At 40.0% G+C, this 16,775-nt stretch overlaps 2 protein-coding genes across 5 annotated transcripts in view; both read left to right on the top strand.

The window, feature by feature from the left end:
* Nucleotides 1–16,775, top strand: part of kek3 (kekkon 3) — a 62,498-nt gene that overhangs the window by 11,505 nt on the left and 34,218 nt on the right. Inside the window, exons 1-2 of one of the 4 annotated variants that reach the window (XR_004304692.2) lie at nt 13,473–13,699; nt 16,313–16,770. The exons of 1 other annotated variant lie outside the window; for it this stretch is intronic. The gene's annotated coding sequence lies outside the window, so the exon portion shown is untranslated. Of the gene's footprint in view, nt 1–13,472; nt 13,700–16,312; nt 16,771–16,775 lie in introns of those variants that run through there. 2 more of the 4 variants (XM_015172881.3, XM_070209230.1) reach the window with 2 other exon arrangements.
* LOC6628608 (uncharacterized) lies at nt 10,117–10,844 on the top strand. Its single transcript, XM_002052133.4, has 3 exons — nt 10,117–10,376; nt 10,441–10,698; nt 10,757–10,844. The coding sequence occupies exons 1-3, from the start codon at nt 10,216–10,218 to the stop codon at nt 10,779–10,781; spliced, it is 444 nt and encodes a 147-aa protein (XP_002052169.2). The 5' UTR covers nt 10,117–10,215; the 3' UTR covers nt 10,782–10,844.

Below are 16,775 nucleotides of genomic sequence, written 5' to 3'. Positions count from 1 at the left end.
AAATTATCCAGCAAAATTTCAAATAAAAATAAGAAATCGGAATATTTATAAAAGTATACAAATGTAAAACACCCTCAGTGTATCAGATTGAAGTTGAGCCAAAAGTATGACATTTTGAAGCGTTTCGCTACAATGTCATAAAACATTATTGACATTTCAATTGCAAAGCATTTGTCTGATACATTCCGGATGGCAGGAAAAGCATCCGCAGCAGGAGCGTGGAGAGAAGTCCAACAAAACAGTCGCAAGCTAACCGACACATTTCCCTATCGCCTTTTTAACCCTATATCTGTGTCTATAGGGGAACTAAATATATTCTAAAGCCCTGCAAATGTATTTAACAGGCACAAAGAAAGTTTTACGAGACTAAGCTGTGTATATATATATGATTTGCATCGAATTTTTGAAAAATGCAAGTGTTGAGACTTTAGGAATGTTGAGAAGCAATTGAGCTAGACGAGCCGGCTAATACATGCCAGTGTGTTGGAATAAGAAATTGTTTGTAATACTTTGCCTTAGGCTAAGGGGTATCTTTTGGTCAAGCACTCCCGAAATTGGGTTGTTGCATGCTAAATAATTTCGTGTTTGTTTTGTCACGCCGTTCGTTTTAATCAAACCTTACAATTTTTAATCATACTACCCCGGCTGCCAATGCTACCCCTTGCGACTCATTAAATTGTTAAGACAAAATGTTGAACCGTTTCTGCTTGGGCATAAAACCTATAAAAGCCACAAATAGGAATCAAGTTTTAGCTTTGTTTTTATATTTTTATTTATACCGTGAATCCATTAAAAATGGGTATATTGGATTTGTGCAAATAAATGTGACAAACAGAAGTACGCTTCTCTGAGTCTAGTTGAGAGAGGGTCGTTGCTTCCCACTTTATTCCGATTCCCTATTTATAAATGTCATAAAGATAACACTATCAAATCGATAGTTCCTGAGGGAAGTAGATTCATAGCCCCTACATAAGCTGCATAGCTTGCGGCATGCCTGCTAAGAGAGTTAAGAGCTAGAACTTTGTTCGTCTGCTTGGCGCTGAGTACAGGATATTTTTCAGTTGGGCATACCCGAGTAGAGCATGCTGCTCTTTTTTGTTTTAGGCAAAAGTTTTATGAGCTTATCCCAAGAAATAAATGCGAGCGAGGAACACGTTGAAAAACACACAAAAACACGTGCCAATAACCAACAACCAAGAAACCAAGAGGCAACAACCGTCAACCGGCAACCATAACAACAGCAAGAAACAACTGTGATGGGCGAATTAAAACCTGCGGCCAAGCCGAAGGATACTGACTCGGGCAGAAGCCTCCGAATCTGAACAGCTGGCGGGCTGCAATGGCCTATTCAGGTGGAAAAAGTTATAAGGTGCCAACGGCCATAAAAGATGCAATCAAAATCAAACTGATTTGTCTCCGGGGAGTGTTGCCAACTTTTATGTTTACGAGCAAGCCATAGGATCTTCAAAATGCAAAAAAGCTGCATCAAATGTGGATGATTAACGAACTGCAAATACTCTACAAAATTCAATTAAAAATATACTGTTAAAAATAATTGTTTTGACTACGTTAATCTCTTTTTTTACTTTAATATATATTTAATATGATTACTAAGTCACATTTAATAATACATATGAGTACAGATATACATAGATTTTGAACAAAGAGATTTGGTTTGTTTTCTCCAATAGTCTCATGTAGCTGGGCTTTTGTATAAGTGCTTACTTTGAGGTAACTCTGAGTAGTTTCTTGAAAGCAAGCCTTGATCAAATAGTTTATAGCAGCCTCCGCTCCCGTTTGTGCCATCATAATGGTAAACGGAAGGCATTTGTATTGCTGGCGCACAGGAAAGGGGCTACGCCCGCTGAACTGGCTTTAATTAGACAGTCGTGAAGTCGGTTAAGTTATGGGCTGGCAGACGAGGCTGCTGTGCTTTGGCCTCGGGTCGAGTCGTGAAATTTATGCGTTAAAATTGCATAATTTCCAGACACGCAAACACACACACAGCTATACACCAAAAGTTTGCACATAAATTTAAGAGTCAAGGTAAGAGGGCAAAGTTTTGACTGCCGTGCCCCCATTTGCTGCATGCCATTGCCCAATGGCCACTGTCCCTGGCCTCGTATTGAATAAAACACTTTGTGTTTCTGCCGCCTCAGTAGTGTCTCTTGATGCCAGCCATCTGCAAGATACACAAACACACACACACACACACACACACATGCACACATACATATCTACGGAATACACGCACACGATTCGTTTTTAATTTCCTGTTTCGGTTGCAGCTTCTCCGATTGCTGTCGGCTTCAGTCTGTTCTTTTATCGCTCGCCCTTCCCCACTGCCTTTCTCCATAGTTTTCCCCCAATTGCATATATGGCCAACATTTTTGTATTTTTTATACCCTGCTCCCATTGAAAATCGTCGAGCACGGTATAATGACTGTACATGTCAATGTATGTAACAGAGAGAACGTGACTCCATAATGTATATATATTCAGGATGGATCTCAGATTTGAAATTTGTATTATATATAATTTCACTTTTTGACTTCCTTCTCTTATTCCCCAAAGCTGCTAGTAAGGTAGAGCATCATTTGGATGCCTTGAAAATTTAATAAAGATCAAACCATAAATACGGAAGTATTTGGGCAATGGGAGTAAGCTTGGGCTCGTGTGTGTATATGTAAGTATACAATACAATAAGGATACAGCTTACTCTAACATATTCTCTTAAAGCTGCAGATTCCCTGGAAGTTGTTCGATTTCGATTATCTGGTTTTAATCTTTGCTTCCTCTAAAACGTATCACACTTACAACCATTTTATTATAGTTAAGCAGTGAAAATGTCTCCTGGTGCAGCTTGTCGCTTGGGCAAGAGTATCTGCTAGTTGGGCACTCACGACTAGAACACATTTGCTTATTTTTGACTGTGGTATTTTAGGTGATTTTTATTTTGTTTTTCAACGCGGGCGCCTGTCTAATAGTTTTTTACTGCAACTTTATTTAGTGCTCCCTCTCCGCACTCTCCCCCTTTCATACTACGCTGTCTATGACATGGCCCGTTGGGCGCCATCCTGCCAGCTCGTCCAGCTACGCCCCTCCCTTTCATTTCCATTCAATTTTCCCCGGCAACAGTTTTTTCGTGCGCCATTTTTGAACATTTTGCAATGAATTTCGTTTGGGACAGGGTCCGTCTGTCTGTCCGTCCGTCGCTTTGTCTGGCGGCGTTTTTATGAAGATAAAAAGCTCAGCGATTCGGCAACAGCATTGGCATTGGTCTAGGGCATGGCTATGGGCCGCCGCTTATGCCCGGCTGACGCCTGTGGCTAATAGTGAATGGTAAGGGGGTTGAGGGGCAGCCTGAAGTGTGCTCTGCGTTTTGTTTTGCATGAATTGCAATAATTGTTTATTGGCAACAATGGATTTAAATTGTTATCGGCTGCAGCTGTGAAACAATTATGAATGCAGAGCGAACGAATGAAGCGAATGAAGCGAATCGAGTGAATCATGTGAATCAAGTGTGATTGAATTGCGCACTTATAAATTGCAAAATGTTATGATATTTCAGAACATTTGATGCCAGATAATAAAAAATCAAAAGCTGAACCATCTGTATGTATGATTTTAAAGAAATTATAAATCTTGTTATATCTCTGCCGAGAAAATTATTATTTTCTGAATAAATAAAATTAATTATCAGTATCAGCAGACGAATCGATATACTCCCCATAAGCCTACGAAATCGCTAGTTGTTCAACCACAAGGGTATTTTAGTTTCGGTATGCTTAATGTGATACTAACAAATTGCACACTGGCACAATCAACAAAAATAATGTTTTCAACATTTGAGAAAAAGTGGCTGACCTAAACTACAGATCGTCATTTGCCTTTCGTTTTTCAGATAAGGACCCTTTAGTCCCCTCCTTTTTGTTTGAATTTTGGCAGGTGTCTAGAAAGGATGTTCTATAAGTTGACAATATCTTCAATTGCCCAGCCTTCAATATATTTTTGTTCCTTATGAACCCATGCGTTATGAGCATTTGCAACTGTCGTGCTGATTCTGCAGGAATATTTGGATTGCTTTTTTCTTTTTTTGTGGCATCATTTTGTTTTGCCGCCTCTGTTGTTCCCATAACAGGTTAGTTTCCTGTTGATATGAACAAGGAGATAAAAATAGCTCTGTTTGTTAGGCTTAGGACGGCAACCAAACATTCTGTGGTTGTAAATCGTCAACTGTTGCAGACTTTTCTATTCATTTTGATATTGTTGCCAAAACTGTGCTGTGAGAACTATTTTGTCTTTAACTTACCTCCGTCATCGACTGATGTAACATACATATTCACTTGGTGACAGTTTTAGATTCTTAATATTTTTTCAAATTGAATTTTATTTCAGCAAAATTTTAGTAGACATATGTTATTGCTGATGCATAATAAACATCGTCAAGGGCAGCCGCCAAAGGGTATTCTTAGAAATATGAATTTCACATTTAGTAAATTCATTATTCATTATTTATCAAATCGATCCATTTAAAATCAAATAGTTTTATAGCTTATATTAATGTTTACTAGTATTTATGGGCAATGAATACCTAACCTTACGAAAAATAAAGGAACCATTTTACTCTCATTTGTGAAAAAATGATGAAAAACTATTGCATATAACTTTTTGCTTAGAAATCTATCAGCGTAAAAGGCATTTTTAAAGATCTTCCCAAAAATATATTGAGTACGAGCTTCATTTTTCAAGAAATGCACCACTGCAGGTTTTGGCTAACCAAATCTGAGTAATGATGTGTTCAAATTAATGCATTGAAATGAAGAACAGCTCGAAATCATAGCTGTTCGCAAGACCTGAGCCCCGTTTAATTAAAGCCTAATCCAAAGTTCAAGCTTTCGAGCGACCTCTTCATAGCTAGTAGATTCGACAATAAACTGATTACGATTTGATGGTATTATCCCGTCTTTGGCAGCTGAAATGTCTGGGCTTTCGAGTCTGCTTGGTGAACATTTTTGCGTTTGTGGGCCAACTGAGAAATGCCAATTGGCAAGGACGCTGGATGCGACTTGAAGGCGGCTTGCCAAGTATAAAATAAATAGCGAGGCTGCAACAACAATTTGGAGAGAAAATCAAAGTGGAGCGGAGCGGACCAGATTCTGGCGCATATTTTTGGCAGGAACGCGAAATTAATTATGCGCGGCGAAAGAAAGGCTTACCGCAGGACAAAGACACCGCATGCAAGCACCCAAAGAGTGGCATGGGCTAAGAGGGGCGGGCAGGCCACAAGGAGGCGCTGTGCCGCGTCAGCTGCCGAAACGGTCGCATTAAATGAGTGGCAGCGCCGGCGTCGGCGACGTTCCAGGATTATGTTAAATTTAGCGGTGACACAGACACTTGGCAAAGATTCTCACACAATGGCGCAATAATTGGGCAAGACTTGCCGGCCGGAGAGGAGCGTGGGGGTGGGGGCGTGTCAGGCTGGCCGCCATTAATTGTGCAAAGTCAGTGCGACTGAATGTGTCGCCCCTGGCAGCTGCATGCCTCCCTTGCTGCTCGCTGTCTGCCCCAGGCAGAAGTCAGTGCCAAGTGGCAGATGCCCTGCTCAGTGCCAACTGCGAGTGTGGAGTGTAGCAGGTGTGAGTGTGGGTGTGCGGTTTGGGTTGCGGGGCAGGGTGTAAGCTGGGGCAAGTGCAAAATAATAAAATGGCCAAGAAGCCGTTCCTGCTGCTTCGGCTCTCATTTCGTTCCATTTCACTTCGTTTGGTATGCCATAAATTTGATGCTATTTTTATTGTCATTTTCATTGCGCGCTCTGTGAAAATGTTTGTTTAATTTACGACTAAATCTCTCTCTCTCTCACTCTCTCCTTTTGAGTTTTTCTCTATTGCAATTATCAAAAGCGGACTGCGAGCACGACAATTAAATACAATTTTCGCCCAGTTCAAATACTCAAAAGTTCGTCAGCAGCAGCTTAAGATACGCGCTGAAGATAAATCATTTACATTTTCATTTTCTATTTATCAAGCTCAACATTTAAGGATATGCACAAAGACCCTTGACGCGGTTTGTCGCTGCAAATTGTATGGCCAAAAAGTGGTCGTTACCTTGGTAAATACTCAGACAGACTTGTCGCTACATGGCGGTGGGGAAGGGGGTCGGGCATTCACTTGCCCTGAGGTTGTGCGACGTGCACATTTCATAGCTGTTTACGTGTGAAGCACAATAAGGATCGCATTCATTTGGCCAGAATGCGAGCGAAATATGTGGCCATAAATTGTGCAAATAGCTGTGGAATAGACTTTGCTTAACCGATTATTTCTTTAGAGTTTCAGAATGAATCTTCGTGCATCCTCTATGTTAACCAAGGCTGCAGGCCCTTAGAAAAAATTGGCAATGACTCGTGTATGTGGACTTTGAAATACATGAACTCAGGCTGTGATTAATCAACCTGACAAATTTAATCTACCCGAAATTGACATCAACCTTATATGGTTAGATAAATGCAATAGTAGGAGCATTGTCTCTCTCTTGGGTTTTATTTTGAACCAATTTTGAAGCAAAATCTATATTTCGATTCCCGTTTCGATGAAGTTATTTTTAGAAAAGTTAGAAAAGTCGTGCTGGGCTCAAACCTAATATTGACCCAATGCAGAATGTCGCCCTCTTCCGCGCTTTCATTTGGCTGCTGCCCACAAATGTACGGGGCCTTTTCTTTTGTGGTTGGCCAAATATTTGCATTAAATTTGGCCAAGTGGCAACATTTTTTTCGTTTTTTTTTCCAGGAATTTTACTTGCATTTTCTTTGCTGCCGCACTAGCTGCTCTTCTTCTATATTTCCTCTTTTTTTTTGTTTTATGTTTTTTTTAGTTGTACAACAATTTCTTTGTTTGTTCTGCGCTTTCGCGGCGAGTTAATTTTGCATTTCCGCTCATTTAACTGCATTTTTTCTGTAGTCTCTCACTTGACCACTCTCTCTCTCTCTGTCTCCTACTCTCTCCTTCACTCATTGTTGGTGTTGTTGTTGTGGTTGGCTCCAAGTGCCGTGAAGTTGTTTTTTCCATTGCAGCTTTACCAGGAAGTTCATTTGGAGCAGCCGCAGCAGCATATGAATGAATGTTGGCGCAGGAGGCCAAGCTCATGAAATTCCACTCAGCAGACCTTATAAATAACTCTGCATCCTTGCAGAGGGTATTTTAGCGTGGCACGAAATGAGTAATTCATAAGATGTGGCAACTCCTCTTCCATCTATATAAATGCATATTCCTTATAATACCGACAGACGGGTGGATCAGTCGATCAGTTTTTATGCAGACGTGGCTTAAAATAAAAACAATCAGTCAAAAATCAACCCAAAGATACTCTAAAAATGGTCATATATTATATATTATATTTGTTAACCATGATATATTAAGGACGTGTCGAGTCTTCCAAACTTCTCTTGTACCAAATCACGTTAAAAGTTAAGCCTAAAAGTGTAACGAGGTGTGCTTTATAATTAGTCCTAAAATCGATATAATATCACGGTCAAAGCCATTTATAAAAAGATGTTAAACTGCGTATGATATACGGAAGTATATACTTCAAATTGGAATTAACCAGCCTTTTTCCCTCTGGTAAAAATGCTTCTATCTGTTTGTTTTTTTTATTCATTTACATTGCCTTGCATCATGAACTGTGTAAAGCATGGAACGAGACATCCCCGCTTCCATAAACTATATATATACTCAATCAGCTTTAACAGCCGAATTGATCACTATATTATATAGCTGATTAAGTTCGCGATTAAGGTTTCAATTTCTTCCTTACCAAATATTATATGACAAATCTAATCAACATATGGATACCATATTATACAGCTGCCATATAAGCGATCGTTCGAAAATGAATATTTTGTGTGAAAAACTATTTTCCAGCAATTTTTACAATTTACTATTCTCTCTATTGTCGACAAGGCTAATTCATGTTGCACAGTTCTCTCATGTTATCCAATGCCCTGCTGGAAATTGTAATTTGAGAGTGGCCAAGTACAGCATTGTGGTCTTTATTATTGTAATAGATTTGACATAGTTGTAGAAAAATTTGTATCTAACTGTATATGAAGGGCTTCCCAGCTGCTGAATTTTATTGATTCGATATCTGAGGCACAGGATAAATATTTGTAGCGTTAATGTGATAATTTAAATGGATTTCTGTAGCTAAGCAATTTCTAATTTAACGGCATCCCTTGGCTGCTGCTGTGTGTGTCTATGCGTGTATGTGTAATAATTATATGCCTATTTGGACTTACGAATCGCAGCTCGTAAATTTCACACCTCAGCCATCAAAAGTTGAGCAAGTGCTGCGTTCTGGCAAAACTTTTGCCATTTGCGCAGGATGCGCAAGGATGCAGCTCGACACACGCACACCCACACACACAGCGACTGGCGACATAAAGATTATATGTCAAGCGCAAAATCTCGGGCAGGCAGCGCTTAAACATGCGTGTGTGCCTGCATTAGTATGGGCGTATGTGTGTGCCGATGTGTGTGTTGTGTGCATTTGTAAATGTTGCTGTGTGAGTGGCAGCTTCCGTTCTCCATTCTTGGCTGCACGCGCTGTCCCTACTCGCTGCCCCACCCCCTGCACACGTGCCCTAACTCTCACTAAGTCTCAGCATGACATTGCACTCAACTTGCTTTCGCCTTAGCGCTCGAGATGCGCGCTCCACCTTCACCACAGCCGCGCCACCCGTTGCCAGACCAGCTGTTGACTTTTATTGTGGCTTGACATTAATTTGTTAAGTGCACCACGGCGGCTGCCCGGCAGCAGCCCCTGTCCCTGCCCCACACGCCAAGTCAACTGTGTGTAATCTTAAAGGTGAGCAGCTCGAGCGGTTTAACAGTTTTGCACACCCGTGTTGTTGCCTTAATTGCATTTCAGTGTGTACACACTCTGCCCAAAATGAAAAGTACATACCGTTTGCCATTCTACAGGCGCTGTGCACCTTTGCCGTCGACGGCGACGTCGACTTCGCTTTTAATTATGCCCAATGCACTGTGAAAATGCTTAAAAATGCAAATTATGCGCTGCAAAATGCAACGCATGCAAAATTTGTGGCACATAATTTATGCCGCACATGGCGAATATCCATCCGCTGCCCTCTCGCTCTCACTGGCTCTAGCTGTGTCCCGCTTGCGCCGTGTTGCATGTTCTGCTGCTGAGCGGTGTCTATCGCATTATGTTGTTCAGGATTGCTTTCTGGTGTCATCGATGCCGATTGTTGATATAAGCCATATGATATGCATAAACATGCCACAGACCCAAGCCACACACCTACACCACACACCACACTCCCACATCAAACACCCATACCACACACACACCCACACACACACACACACAATATTTGTTTAATTAGCCCGTATTAATGTCGATGCAAGCAAATAAGGTGGCAACCCATAATGAAAACTGCAACCAGCTCCATTGTTCCGGCCAATTGTTCCTATTATTATTCCTGCTGCGATTGCAGCATGCCCTTCCATCGGCTACCGGCTCCAGTTGCCCATTGGGGGCATGCTATGATGTTGCCCACTGACCCACTGACTGTTCAATTTTCATTTGAATTTTCTCTTTATTCAGACCATTTGGCTTGCCATAAATCCGCTCGTGATTTGAATGAAACACACAGTTTGTTGCCTAATGATCGGATTTAATTGGTTTACATATACATAACTAAATTGTGTCCAAGCTCAAATTTCATTTATCAACACAATTTGCCTGGCAGTGAACATATTTTATTTAAAGTGCTCAGATTATTAGCTTCAGCTCATTTTTGCCTAAAATCAAGCTGGGTCGACACACACATTAATATTGTCGCTGAACTTGTTGTTCCACGCCCATTAACCCACGCCCTAGTTCAAAGAATGGCTTTTCTCATATTTTCATAATGTTTAACTTTTTAATCTACAAAATCTGGCTCGTTAAATACAATTAATGGCGACCAGATTCCTTATGCTTATTGGCGCGGCCTGCATCTCATTGGAAATGTTCAGCCAAGGCATTTCATATAAAATTTATTTTGAAATCTTTTCCTTTGTTGTCTAACAAATGTGTCGAAGTACAAACGAAAATTGTTAGTCACCTAAACAGTTGTCATTCGACATACATCAGATCAAAAGCGTTTGCCAAAAACACAATTTTTCAATATTTCACGTTTGCTCAATTGTTGCGGCCATGCCCTGTAAGAGGAAGACAAAGCTATGGGAGTCGCACATGGACAGTTCGGTCATGAAGACCACCACACAGATCATGCTTGAGCAGGGCTCTCGTCCACAGCGCACCCTTTGCACCACGGATCACAAACTGGTCAACTTTCAGTCCTTCAACATGGATGAGTAAGTGCAGTCGAGTATTCGGATGCATTTCGTTCGCGTTGACTCTATTCACTGACTGCCGCAGTCCACGCTATGGGCCTGTAGACCTCGAAGAGGAACTGATACAGCCACTCAAGTCCGGCTATATGCGTGAGTATACGCAGCCTTATCCCTCACGCTGCAAGCCGCTGGAGCCCAAGGGGGGTACACCCGACTTTATGTTCAATCGCTTGCCCAAGAACGACTTCGACCCGAATACTGGCACCTTTTACAAGTTTCTGGATGATCATATGCACGATATACCCGAGGTACGCAAGAAGGTCAACTTTTTCAGGCAGTTGAGGTAGGACAGGTGCTAATACAGCTTGCACATACAATTGTCATTTTGTTTCCTTCCACAGAAATCAATCATTTTTGCTTTATTGAGGGCAGCGAAATTTTAAATTGTTGAAAATTAAATAAACGTAGTAATAGTTGTTGCGAACAGAACTAGCTATATTTGAAGTGCTTAAAATAGAATACCAAGTCATGTTCCTCTTCTAGCTAATTGCCTGACAATTTGTTGCAATTTGGCTCAATCATCATTCAAGTCACGCTACAAGTTCTTATGCTAAAAGCTTTTCCAGTGTTACACAATTATAAATTACCCCACAGCACTTTTGCCCAACCCTTCTCCTTCCTTTAGCCGAGCTAAGTAAAAATGTGTCAGTTGTTTCCTTTTCAATAGAAATCAATTAATATTGCATAGAAATATCGTTCGTCAGCAGGAACAAGTAGACTAACTGGGTATATATATATATATATATATATATATATATATATATACACGCAATTTTTATATGTGGCAGTCGTGGGGCATACTTTGACTGATATCGCTTATTAGGTTAAAGCTGTTGCAACTTCTCGGAAAAACGTAACAAATTGCAATTAATATTGCACAAGGCATGCATCGAGCAAGTCCGATACTTTGGCTCGTAGTTCTCCTATATTGCTAGCAATTTGCATAAATGCAGCCAACAAGCTGCAAGGACCGCAGCTCGAGGGTGGTGTCAAACTAATCGCAAACTATGACAGCGCTGATTTATTATGCACGGTAATTAGTTTGGCCTGTTTATCGTCTATGGAAGTGGCCAGTGCCATCAGCAAGGCGCATTGATATGCCGAGCAACTGCATCGAGTTTTTTTTTTTGCTGACGATGACAAGACCATAAAAACTGTTGCGACAACAAGCACCATCAACAGGCGCTAGTCAGCCCCTTAGCCAGATGATGACGTCGGACAGGACGAGCAAGGACGATGAAGTGGCCGAAAACAAAGCACTCTTAGACGTCAGTTGACAAGCGCATGAAAGTCAAAATGAATGTTCCAAAATGACAGGCAAAAGGCCAGCCCGAGGAGTCCACAAGACGAAGCAGGAGCAGAGAGACGAATGGTGAGGCGGAAGTCGCCATTGTGGTTGACAAACGGGACATGGACATGTTGTGCGGAGTCGGGCGGCAATGCATCAATTAGGAAGCGACAAGTTTTCAATCTCGCACTGAAAGCTGACACCTGAAAGCTTAAAACAAGATCAAAGCGGAACCTTGCGTTAGAGATCAAAAGGAAATATAAGAGTTTGGAAGGGTAACGAGATTAAGCTAAGACTATACTTAAGACTTTATTTTGGATTTGAGTTAACAAAAGTAGGAATAAGAAAACTTTAACGAGGTTACGAGGCTCAAAACAAGATTAAACTGGCATCTCAAATGAGAAGTTAAGAAGTTTTTGAATAAAGGTTGAGCTATTAAACTAAGAATTTATGTAGGTCTGTGATATTTAGGATTTAAAGAAAGCTTTTTAAGCACATGAATGCTTTCGAAAATTTTATATTCAGCACTAACATCTTAACGTAATGCTTGTAAAGAATATTGAAGAATGAAATTCGTTGATTTCCTGTACTTTAATAAGACCTTTTGCGGTACAAGGAATCAACTATATGATGTAGAGGTCCGATATGGCATTAAGCTGAATGACAATAATGCATTAATGTATGCATACTATTTATGCTGTTCAATGGGACAGCATTGAATCTGTTCAGAAACAACTCTTGTTGTTTGACCTTCGTGCTTTAAATAGGGATCCTCGTGTGATGATTAACATTTCTACTTTGATTAATCGTAGTCACAAATTAATTACTGGTTAAATTGACTCTTCTGTGTTGATTAGCCAATTAAATTGCTCTATCCCTACTGGACTAACACGTAACTTGTACCCCTATCGCTTCAACCCTTCAGAGTTCTCTGTGATGACTATAATAAGCATTACAGAGTATTCTGCTCAGAGTCTTCTCTTCCACGTATGAAGTCTTCTTTTTCAAACTATTTAGTAAGCAGATAGTCTTATGTTTATTAGTAATTATATATTTTCACATACTTGTAGTATGTATGTATTTTTTTTTTATTATTATTTTCTTATTTACCTTGCATATCGTGTCGTACGTTACACGACTGCGCCTCTCGGTCGGTTGGGCGGGAGGCGGGATGCAATACGTTGCATCAGGATTCGCGTTAAAAAAAAAAAAAAAACAAAAATTATAGTATGTATATTCATATGTGGCCGGAGAGCGCATCCTGTGGTATTGTTGCTTGTCTAAAAGTATAAGTATCATTGAGCAACTCAGGTAGAGTACTGCAATTTCATGATGCTATTTCATAAATAGTTTCAGTATTTGATTTGCAGCAGATTCTGATTTATCCAATAGGACTAGCTCAATGATATTTGGCCGTTTCCTCTTGCACATTAGGCAAGTCGGACAGCTATAGTCTTGAACAAGGGTACTTGCTACGCACTACTGATAACAGACCGAGGTGCCACATTTCGCAAGGAACATTCAACAAGCTTTCACCAATGCGTACGACAGACAAAACTCACCACACACCAACAAAAGCCGGCAATAGCTCTCGCGATTTCAGTCTCTTTTGAGCTCTTGCTCTCTCTGCTGGGCGTCTGCGTTGTGGTCTGACGACACGACGGAGAAACTCAACACGGACGCCCGACTAAAGGCATCGTCTGTGATAAGAGCCAATGCTTCGGCTTTGGCCACGGCTCGTGCCTTGGCCAGCAGCTAGGCTGAAATCAGTCAACTCGGAAACGTGGCCATGTTCGTTTTGCGGCCATTTCGTTGCGGCTCTTTCAGCCTGGCCACCAACAATTGGCAGTAGCCAAGCCAAATGACAACCGCCAACTGCCAACAAAGTTTGTGTATCGTTTCGTGCCCCGTGCTGCGATCCGAGTGCTGTTTTTGTGTGCAGGCCAAGTGCCAACCAAATTCCGAATACGTCGAAATCAAATAACACAATTCGAAGGTGTGCATAAGTGTGTATGTGTGTGTGTGTATGTGTGTGGCTGTGTTACTGTGTGTATGTGTAATCAATTAAAAGGTGTAAACTGCAACAACAACAATCAAAGTAACAGTACAAAAACATGTGTATGTGCGTGTGTGTGTGTGTGTGTGTGTGTGTCTGTGTGGCATGTGTAATTAATTTTTGGCATTTAAATTGGCCGCCATCAGCATCCAGACCTTAAACCAATTTGATAAATTTGCATTTTTGCACACAAAAAATAAAAAACGCAACGCAACGACAGGAAAACAAAAAGGGGGAACCACAAAAAGGGAGGCCTGAAAAAGCAATTTAATTTACAAATTACAAGTTGATGGGTTAGTCAGAGGGCAGCCTTCAGGCGGGCAGCTTAAAAAGGGCAAAGCCTGAGAAATGATTTGGGTCGTCAAAATAAATCAACGATTCAGTTCGGAGTGCTTCGAATGCTTTCTAGCAGTTGGATAAGCCAAAATGTAGCTGTAACATTTATAACTTATTTTAATTCAATCATTAGCTCAATCAAAATGGAAACAATGATTTGTAAATAATCTATCAATATGCTGAAGTCGTAGATTTCAATTCTTTGACACGAATTGTCAACATAATTTCATCTTTTTTTTTGAGTTTCCAATTATATGAAACACCGATATATATTGGGATTAATTTTGGCAATACTTATCGATATACATGAAGTCTTCAATCTGTGAAATTATAATAAACAAAATTGATTTTTGCTTATAGTAAAGATTTCCTATAATAATAAATTTACATTAGCGTGGTGTTCTTTTCCATATATTTACATAGTCTGCTTAATAATTGTTTCATGATTCATTTTTCAATATTTTGTTCAAACTTTTCAAGCTAAGTTCACAATATATAGGCATAAAATGAATATCAAGGAAATTAATTATTGATATATAAATGAGATAAATTAAAATAAATAATATATATCAAAAATATCATAAATTCATCTTTTCCGGAGGTCCCTAATAAAAGTTTTCTCTTACTAGAACTTTTTTAGGGCAAATTCCGTAACTTAACATTCAAAATTGCAAAATGATTAAATATGCATTTCGATAGATGTTGATATTCTATCTTAAGCAGTATGAAAAGCAATTTTAATAGATATAATTTTTTATTTTAATGAACTTAACTTAAATTAATTAATATTTTCTCACCTCAACCCTTTGTCAACGTCATCGCTCGCAAAAAATGCAGTGAAACCTGTGAACAGAAAATAAGACAAAATTGAAATGAAAAACATTCCATGTTATATTTTATAATTTAAAACATTTTTCATTTTATATTTTGTTTTGCTATTTGCTGTCGTCTTTTTAATGTGGTGCTAAGAAATCTCGCATTTGCACTTTGAAGGCTGTCCCCAAAAGCTGACAGCGAGCCGTGGTAAGAACAACAAGAGTAATAATAATAATAATAAAATGAAGGAAGCTCAGAGAAACAAAAATAAAGAATAAGTTGAAGAAAAATGTCTGAGACGTGCCTCGTATGCAAATATTTGCAAAACGCAGACTAATAAGTGAAAAGGGAAAAAACAGGAAAGAACGCCAGCTGACTTCGGCATGCCGCAGTTGAAATACCCTCTGCCTTTGGTTAAGATACTTAAAGAAACAATCTAGTTTTCCACACTGAACTTTCCTATAGAGCTATATGATATGAATGTGGAATGTGTGACAATGCTTAGCGGCTGCTGCATATAAATACTTTAAGGGGTTGAATATGTCTTCTTCTAGGCTATTCATTTTTCATGTCAAAATTAAAATACGCTCTACAAGGGTATTTAAAAGGGCGAAGCGCAAAAAAATGAGACTGCGAGATTACGACAAAGCCAGAAGCCACATCCACAGTCAGAGAGCGGCCCCAGCTGAAGGGAAATCCTTCAAGCGCCTGAGCCTGGCCTTACTATGGTCGTCGCACAGGAAGCAACCACGCCCCCAAGAGGCTGCCAGGATGTCACGAAGGCCCCTTCCACCTGCCATGTCAATGCCTGTGCAGAGTGGAAGGAGGTAAGGTGACCTCGAGGCACAAATGAGTGCAGAGGCAGCGTCTGATAAAAATGCAGGCAACGCCGAAACGAGTTGCACCCATTTTCCACTTCAACATTCAGCAGATTTTCATGTGGTTTAATTCAAATTTCAACAGCACTTTTCTCGCTTAACTCGCTAACAAGATCAACAAATGTGTTTCTTAAATTAAACAATCATTTTTCTGGAATTTATTACATTGCCAAATAACAAGGATATTCACTGCAATCTTTCAAAATTTCAATTGCCCAGCAACGCGTCTCTGTGTGTGTGTGTGTGCTTGTGCGTGTGTGCTGGAAAAATGAAACAAATTTCATTGCATAATTCATTACGCATTTGAGGGGTTAAGGGATAGAGAGCTGGTGGCAAGAAAACCGCCTGCCATTTTGTCTGGTCATAAATCTTTTGACATATGGGCTGCCATTGCCATAACGTTATGGTGTGGCAGGGAGCCGGAGGCTGAGGGGGAAAAAAAATCGGGCAACGAGCTGCAAAAATACGTATTAAATTTTTATTGTTTCCTCTGTCATATTTTTTTCACGCTTGACATTTTCAGTTAAACAAATATTAAAACAATCAACTTGACAAAGCCTATAAACAATTCACGCCCCAAAAAAGGGGAAATCTCGCAGTGTTTTTGGAATTTTCCGAATTGTTGAAATTGCGCAAAGGGCTAAAACGAATTCAAATTCATTCATTCGCTGACAAGTGACTAAAACAATAAATAAAACAAAAGAGCTGGCAAATTCTACGCTAAAATTACAACAAAATGGCGCGCTCTCTGCTTCTGCAACAACAACAAAAGCAACAGCAAAAACTGTTAAAACCGAAACAACAACAATCAGCAGACCATCTACAAGAGTTGTAATAACAAACGCTGCATAGAGAAAGAGAAAGAGGGGGAGAGAGAGAGAGAGCGAACGGGAGAACAGCGACAAAAACAATTGAAACGATTGGCAACACTTTTACGAGTTGCCATCTACTTTTTACAACGAATTTTCATTATAGCACAAGGTAAG

Source organism: Drosophila virilis, chromosome 4, assembly GCF_030788295.1.
Source record: "Drosophila virilis strain 15010-1051.87 chromosome 4, Dvir_AGI_RSII-ME, whole genome shotgun sequence".
Taxonomy (NCBI): Eukaryota; Metazoa; Arthropoda; class Insecta; order Diptera; family Drosophilidae; genus Drosophila; species Drosophila virilis.
Note: the sequence above shows the minus strand (reverse complement) of the source record. Positions and strands in the feature narration are given on the sequence as shown.